The 8,431-nt window shown below is 38.0% G+C and overlaps 1 protein-coding gene across 1 annotated transcript in view; it reads left to right on the top strand.

Moving 5' to 3' along the window:
* Positions 1–5,586: 5,586 nt before the first annotated feature.
* Positions 5,587–8,431, top strand: part of RALA (v-ral simian leukemia viral oncogene homolog A (ras related)) — a 9,852-nt gene continuing 7,007 nt past the window's right edge. Inside the window, exons 1-2 of the mRNA XM_009069479.1 lie at positions 5,587–5,745; positions 6,621–6,829. Of these exons, the coding sequence (XP_009067727.1) occupies positions 5,632–5,745; positions 6,621–6,829 (323 nt within the window). The 5' untranslated portion in view covers positions 5,587–5,631. The remainder of the gene's footprint in view (positions 5,746–6,620; positions 6,830–8,431) is intronic.

Below are 8,431 nucleotides of genomic sequence, written 5' to 3'. Positions count from 1 at the left end.
GGTAATGAGGTTAATATAACAGACTTTCAAATCTTTATGTAATCTTCTCTTAAAGGAAAACAAAAGAACTGGAGTTCAGTTTTGATGTATTAGTTTTATGTAGGCTATAAAACTGACAATAAAATTAATTGTTTTGTAATTGAAGAAGGGTGCCGCTATCTTTACTTATTTACTAGAACCTACTATACCATACAAACTATCTTTGAACACAAGGCTATGTTTGACTAGTCTGCTTCAAACAAATGTCTGCAGCAAATCAAAGTCCTCCTGTTAAGGACAACTGCGTTTTCACAAAGCCTGCATTCAGCTTTATGTATAGTGCTGCAGAAGATGCCAGCTGAATTTGTGCCTGTAATGATGTGGCTTCAGTGTAATGCTTTCCCTTCCCTGCTCTGTTCTCATTGCCAAACTCCAGGGAATGAAAACGGGCAGAATAGCTTCTTGACCTCTTTTGGTCATATTCTCTAGGAAAATGAGGCTGATCATATTCTTTGTTCATGTTTGGCCTATTGCCCAATTTCGGGTACATTTTGACAGATTTAGGTATCTTGGATACCATCATTTCTGTAAATTTCTTGAACATGTGCTGCTGGCTGGAGCACTGTGTCAGAGCTGTGTGTAAAGGAAAGGAAGTAATCTGAGCTGGGTGTCCGTTGCCCTGTTTGGGTTGTACACAGCTACTCTGTTGGCTGCTGTTTTGCTCTCAAGTGTATGAACCTTGGGATTATTGCAGTGAGGAGGGATGTAGATGACAAATGGTACAGATACGTGAGGAAGCATGCTTTGTTTTGGAGCAAGTTACTCTGTAAGAAAAAGCCAACTGAGAAACAGGGCAGCCTGAGAGGAGTCTTCTGAACTTAATCAGATGAGCAAGATGAGTGAGGGGATAAACCCTGTAAGGTTTTTCACCCATAAGCATATTTTTGTTTCAATTTACTGGGCTGAAATAGTAGATGGGAAGACAAAGACTAATAAAGAGAGATCAAGGGTTCACACTCTTTGTTTTCTTTTTCCCTACCATGTATTTGCAGAGATACCTTCCCTGAAAATACTGCCCCTTGAAATAAAACCTTTTTTTTTGTGCTGGCACCTGATCATATTACTCTTGTGGATCTGGTTAACCACTCTGTGCTCCAAGACTTGATGTAGAAGTTAACATGATGCTTACTGTGTCCAAGTCTTGTTAGAGAAATACTGTACAGCTCACTCCTCTGGTGGGTGGAGCTGAATGTTGTGTTTAAATCCATAGGGGACTAGAGGTAATGTTGTATTTGTTGCACAGAGGACCTTTGGTGTAAGGTATAAAACACCAGAGAAGTTAGTGTTGATATAGGTAGAAGCCAGGCACTGAAGACAACTCCAGCTAGATGATCTTCATCATGTAAAAATAGCTTAAAAGTGATTTAGCTGCATATTCTTCTTTCCTTTAACAGGATTTCTAGGCTATTGGACAAGATGCGATTGCTGATGCTAAAACATGAATTATAATTCCTAGCCCTGCAGTTCTTAGTTAATCTAATTGCTCCCTAGCCTGGCTCTACAAAAGTGATCCTAGCTCCAACTGGAAGTCTGCCATTAAATGGAGCACAGAACTGTGGAGCTGGTTATCTGCAAGCAGGCAATAAAGCAGTTGTAAGAGCTTTGAGAACTGCTTACTTTGGTGGAGCAGTCACAGAGATTCAGTTTTGTGTACTTATCTGCTCAAGTATGTTGGAAAAGGGCAGTTTCCTAGCAGTTTATCTGTAGTGGAGCTGAGGACTGATCCACAGCATTGTGGTTAGGCAATTCTCCTGAGTGAAGGTATTGCAGTACATTGTTGAGCCAGTTAAGCTTTCACTTCCCTTCCAATTTGTTAAACTCCACAAAGAACTGTTTAAGAATAACTTTTATGTATGTCATCAGATGTATTGCTGCAATGGGACTGCCAATGGGTGTGATGAAAAGCTGACCTGTATAAATGGATGATACAGCCATTGACAACACCCTGCTTGACTTTGTGAACGTCCCTCTGCTCCAGGGTGACATAGGACTCAACTGCAGGATAATCCTGTGTTTATCTTCTGACCCCCAATTAATTCTGCACCATGAAGACTAAAATAATTTTTAAAAAATCACAGTGCACATAATAAGAAAAGTATGCTTCTTTGAGCTTCATACAATAGGGTTCTTGCCACAGTCTCTGTCAGTTTTATCATAATTATAAAGTAGGACAATTCAGAAACTAGATATGACCCAAATTAATGCTGCTTATGAAAATAAGTCAGGCTATATAAATTACAGGTGAGAAGACTTTGCGTGGAACTTCATCTCAGGTGCTTTACTGTTAAAATTGGAATCTGGGTTCCTCCACTTTTCAAAGCACATTGAAACAGGTAGAAGTGTGTGGCAGTAGTCTCTTTGGAGTAAGTATCATTTGCACAGTATCTTACTCTATTGTACTTGCATTGTTTGTAACTTAATTCTCTCTTTCCATGTTGTCTACTACTCAGCAGGCGTGAGTTTTGCCAGCATTATATCTTTATTGGGTTGTGAAGAACTTGGGAGCAAACTGACCTCCCTGAGCTGTCTCCCCCTACAAAATGTGGCAGACAAGCTTACCTTTAAGATTTGAAGTCTGTGGTAGCGTGAACTTTTGCTATCTTCAGTATCTTACTGGAATGCTGCTTACTGACACTGATTACTCGATGACTTGGGATACTTTGACTGATTGGATTATGGGGTCGTTTTTATAATTTTGAGTTTCTTTGACTCAATCTTCTTTGAAAGGATGTTATCAAAGCTTCTGAAAATGATTGGCTGCTATAAAGTCTTTCTGGTAAAGAATTTTCAGTGAAAAGGACCATTGTCACTACCTTGATTATTCATAAGGGTCAAATTAGGAATGGAAATGTGTTGAGTTTTTCATATGCCAACTGTTGAACAGAGTACAAAAAGAGTCAACTTGTGTTCATCACAGTGGGACACTGCTTGTTCAGTTGCAACTTGAAGTAAAATACGAATTTTCACATTGCTCAATCTACTTAAAGACTAATTTACAACACATGTTAATGTGAAACATTACTATTGTGTATTGGAATTTTTTTCAGGTTGTAGTATTGTTTGCACAAACTCAACTGTCAGGTTCTGCTGAATTCATTTGGACTTGGTCCAGTATTGAAGTACTTAAAGAAGAATGGTCTGTTTTGTTGCTTAGTAAGGTTAGTGTAGGCCATATTCAGGTTTATTCATGCTTCAGTTTCTTTGCTTCTCTTGAGTATATATTGTAATCTAAACTTGCCAAACTGAGCTGTTGTCAGTTGATGACTGGAATTGAGATGAATTTTCTCTGTATTACGTGTCTGAAATACGTACTAAAAAGCATGACTTTAGGGATATGCTGTTACTTTTAACAGAAAAGTACAAGGACAAAACAATGGAGTAGTTAAAAATGCAGTGTAGTAGGTTGAAAACATACATATGGCTTGGAAAATTTTCATGTTCTTGTACTCCCTCTGGAGTAAAAAGCAATGGTTCTTTTTAATCCATGATGGCCAAAATGGAAATGTTTTTTTTTTGTTCTTATCCATCTTCTTTTTAAAAGAACTTCTAACATAATGTTAGTTTTATTTTTCTGCTATGTCTCTGTAGTGAATACAGCAGCTTGCTCATGCTTATTTCACTTAGATAATTCTAGAGAAAACAGTTTAAGCAACTTAATTTTCAATAGCATTTTCAGAATGCTTTGACAGCAGAATGTGTAGTGGTGCTAATGTGATCTGGAGAGTTTTTCCACATAGGTTGTGTGTTAGTCTTAGTAGGCAGCTAAGTACCACACAGCTGCCTTCCTCACTTCCCCACTCCACCATTGAGATGGGGGAGAGAATCAGAAGGGTAAAAGTAAGAAAACTTGTGGGTTGAGATAATGATAATTTAATAAATTTTCTTTAAAAATTGAAAAGCCCAAGAAAAACAAGTGATTAAAAAAGAAATTTTCTCACTGCTAGCTGACCAGTACCCAGCCAGTCCCTCAGCAATGGCAGCCCCAACAAACTTCTTTGCCAAATTTTATTGCCAAGCTATGGCATGGGGATATCCCTTTGGTCAGACATTCCAGCTGTGTCGCTCCCAGCTACTTGCCTATCCCCAGCCTACTTGCTGGCATGGCAGCATGAGAAATGGAGAAGACCTTGATGCTATGTATTTATTTGTTTTTACTTCCAAGAAGGATTGGCTTAAGCTCTAATGAAACTTCAGTCAGCATACATGTACACTTAACTGCATCACTGCTAGCACAACCTTAGTGTGTGGCCTCAACTAGAGATTCAGATAAAGGTTTTGCTTCACATTCTGATTGTTTAAGCTGCATGCAAGGGTGATTCATTATGCAGGAGGATGTAATTTTAGTGTGACATTGTCAAGTGAACATGGTGGGTAAAGGTAATGAGGTAATGGTGTCTTGTTACTACACTGTATTATTGTCTGGTAGTCATGTATTAAACCAAGCTGTGCTGCCATGATGTGAATGTGCTCTTTTTGAGCTTTCTAGTTAACAACATCTACTTAATTGCTACCATAAATGTATCCTGTAATTAGATCTGTAATGTTGATGTCATTGTGTCTTTTCAACTTCAGAGCTTGTTTTGACCTTAAATCTTTGGAGGGAAGAGTACATTCTGTCACTGTACAGGAACTTTCCCATGGCTGAAGAACTGTGCAAGCAGCCAAAACATTCACCAATGCAGTTATGTTATTATTAGGATGGATAGGGAATGAAACATAGGTGTAGGAAAATAGTAGGTGGAGATCTGCTAAAACTATAACATGATTTTTTTTTTAAGTTAATGAAATTGTTACCTTTTTACATGTGCACACATAGATTGGACTCTCTGAGTAGACTGTCAAAGAGCCCTTTGGTGTTGGCTAGATGCAGAGATTTGTTTGAGCAAGTAGTCACATGACTGAGACAGCTATTCCAAATATACCAAATAACTACATTCAGAGGCAAGTTGAATCTTTCCCCTGTGTGTAAACTGGATTATTCTTTTGGTTTCTGATTGACTTACTGGAACTGGATATTTTTAGGTTTTAAGTGATACGCTTGGTTGCTGTTCTCTGTAAAAGTACACTAGCTAATCCTTGCTGCTGTGCCTTGGTGCTTGCTATTTAAGCTGGAAATTCCTTCAAAAGTCTGTTTTCTTCCCTTGCAGCTGTCATATCACATGTTTTCTTGTATGGGGTTGACTCACTGTGGCTTCCTTTTTCAATTCTTGTGTAGTAAACTAGCAAGAATTCTTGACATGTAATGGGTTGCAAGAAGAAAATGCTGCACACCAAAACATAAATCGTTTCCTTTAGTTGCTCTTGGGTGCTGTGAACCTACTTGTGCTCTTTCCATATGGTGAAAGATTTCTTTGCTTAAGTAACAAAAAAGATGAGTTTGGGGTAAGCTGTGGATTGACTTCCAGTGAAAAGCTGATAGCTTTCACTGAAGACAGCAGAAGTCTTCAGTTAAGTCGTTGGAAATGTAGGTATTTAAAACAAATCAACTTTAAACAGTTCTTGTGGGAGAAGGAAAAGGAAACTAATGAAGCAATATTTTTTTCTTCTAGATTTTTTCACATTTGATACCTGTGAATTTTCTGCAATCCAAAGATGGCAGCAAATAAACCTAAAGGACAGAATTCGTTGGCTTTGCACAAAGTCATCATGGTGGGAAGTGGTGGCGTTGGAAAATCTGCTTTAACGCTACAGTTTATGTATGATGAGGTAAGAATCTGCACTAGAAATTATCTCAGGTAATCTTTGCTACATGGTGTTATTTAAGTTTTATATTTGTACAGTTATTTTCTGAAATGGTCTAAATGTATGTGAAGTGATATGAAAGTGATAAGTGAAACAAAAACATGTCTTGAGATTTGGTCCTCTAGAGACACCTGTGAAGGTAAAATTTGGCATTTCTCAGACTTCTAAGCAGCGAGATGCTCTGTCATATTATTGGAATATTTTGGCATTGTTCGTTAGGCCTATTAGAACTTAGTTATTGTGTTTCAGAGCTTCTTCACTTCAGTAAGTTACATGATGCCTGAAACAACCAAATTTTTCCATGTTTTTTATGCTGCTGTTGAAGAGAGGAAGGAAAATCCATTTCATGTTTCCTTACTTGTTTTGCCAGTGAAAGTCATTCTTTTTTATTAAAAGGCAGATGTTGTATCTTCAGTGTCCTTTAAAAATTGATACTAAATATATCCAAAGTCAGGACTGCCTGCTATCATAATGGAACACAGCCAGATGTCAGAAGTAGAGTTTTAGGTAGTGCACAAACATTGATGTCTTGCCATTACCTCTAAATTTCCATATAATGGCTGAGGAAAGCAAAAACCTAAAAGCTGTTTGGGATGATGAAGAGTCTTGCTTTAACTATGAGTCGTTTTAGTACTTCACATAACCTAATTGCATATGCTTAGTTATTAGTTACTGTAACCATTTGAGATGTTAGCTATATCCTTCTTTGTGAATAGAAGCATTTGCCTTGTACAGGCATGATTTTATATCATAAAGGGTTGTGTATCCTTCTTTGTGAATAGAAGCATTTGCCTTGTACAGGCGTGATTTTATATCATAAAGAGTTGTTTTTTTTCTAGTTTGTTGAAGATTATGAGCCCACCAAAGCAGACAGCTACAGGAAAAAGGTGGTTCTGGATGGGGAAGAAGTTCAAATTGATATATTGGACACAGCAGGGCAGGAGGACTATGCTGCAATTAGAGACAACTACTTCCGAAGTGGAGAAGGTTTTCTTTGCGTCTTCTCTATTACAGAGCTGGAATCATTTGCAGCAACTGCAGACTTCAGGTAAGTTACGAGGCAAGATTGATTATTCTAATTATATTGAGATAATTGCAAGTGACATTTTTAGTGGGAAATATCCTGACGATAGTCCAGATTGGATGGCAGCTCTTACTGTTGTCACATAATGTTTTGAACAGATGCCTAGCCAAGCCTTTTCTATCTGTACCACTTCAGATATCTTAGCTGCTGTGTTTCTGAGTACCAAAAAAAGCTATTGCCACAGAGCAGATACATAGCAACCTTCAGAAGGCTTCTGCCCTTTGTAAATTGGTGTTGCTTGGCACTTGTGCTGGGAAGCAGTATTTGTGAGGAGGCATAAGGCTATCCAAAGCAACAGATCTGAGAAAAATTGCTTATAGACTGTGTAGTCCACAGAGTTGTCTTTTTTTAGTTCTTGCTTCACATGTAGAGGACTACGATGTGTTTCTCTTAACCTGTGAAATGCCACCTAGAACAAATAAATAAAATTTAAAAAAACCCCAGCTGTAGGATGTCCAGCTGTTTTGTACTAGAAATGTAACCTGTGGGGAGGACTCGGGTTAGAAAAGTTTGGAGGATTGTCTCCAGTGGGAGGGACCCCATGCTGGAGCCGGGGCAGGACTCCTCTCCCTGAGGAGGAAGCAGCAGCAGAAACAACGTGTGATGAACTGACTGTAACCCCCATTCCCTTGTGCCACTGGAGGAGAGGAGGTAGAGAACTGGAAGTGAAGTTAAGCCTGGGGAGGGTTTTTTTTTAAGATTTGACTTTACTTCTTATTAACCTATTCCGATTTGGTTAAGATTTGACTTTACTTCTTATTAACCTACCCCGATTTGGTTGGTAATAAATTCTATTAACATCCCCAAGTCAAGTCTGTTTTGCCCATGATGGTAATTCGTCAGTGATCTCTCCTTGTCCTTGACTTCATGAGCTTTTCGTTGTATTTTCTCTCCCCCTGGCCAGCTGAGGAGGGGAGTGATAGAGCAGCTTTGGTGGGTACCTGACATCCAGCCAAGGTCAAAACAAACAGCAGTGAAAAGTATCTTGAAGTAGTAGCTATGCATTTTATGTAAACGATTGATGTATATCTATCCTTTCAGTTTTGCTTGGATGGAATTTTTCCCTGTAAAAGATATGTATGTAAATTTCTGAATTTACAAAAGTTCTGCATAGCATTCATCCTTCCTGTCAAAATTAGTATTTTACTTAATAGAAAGCAATGTGGTAAAAACAAAATTTGGAACTGGTTATTTCTGGTGTAATAAAGGTTTAACAGGATAGATTTTTAAGATGCTGTTCAGGTATGCAGCATATTAAAACTCTTATTATGATAATAGATTATGATGCAGGCAGCAGTATATTGCAGGCATTTAATTTTCGTTGAGAGAGAAAACATTTAATCACTATATTTAAAAAAAAAAGACAAAAATAGATCAGAAAATGGTTTTACCAGTTCAGAGTGTAGCGAAATAGGACAGGTAGTAATCTTTGAGAGAAAAGTAAGGAAACAAATGTAAAAAGAAAATTTTGTACTGATCCAAAATACAGTGGATCTGTATCTCACTCAAATAAGGCTTCTCAGAGAAGCTGTCACAGTTCACCTTAATTAGCAGAACATGTTTAAT

The sequence above is a fragment of the Acanthisitta chloris genome, unplaced genomic scaffold (genome assembly GCF_000695815.1).
Source record: "Acanthisitta chloris isolate BGI_N310 unplaced genomic scaffold, ASM69581v1 scaffold2572, whole genome shotgun sequence".
In the NCBI taxonomy this organism is placed as follows: domain Eukaryota; kingdom Metazoa; phylum Chordata; class Aves; order Passeriformes; family Acanthisittidae; genus Acanthisitta; species Acanthisitta chloris.
The sequence above is the reverse complement of the archived record's forward strand: the minus strand, read 5'-3'. Positions and strand labels throughout refer to the sequence as shown.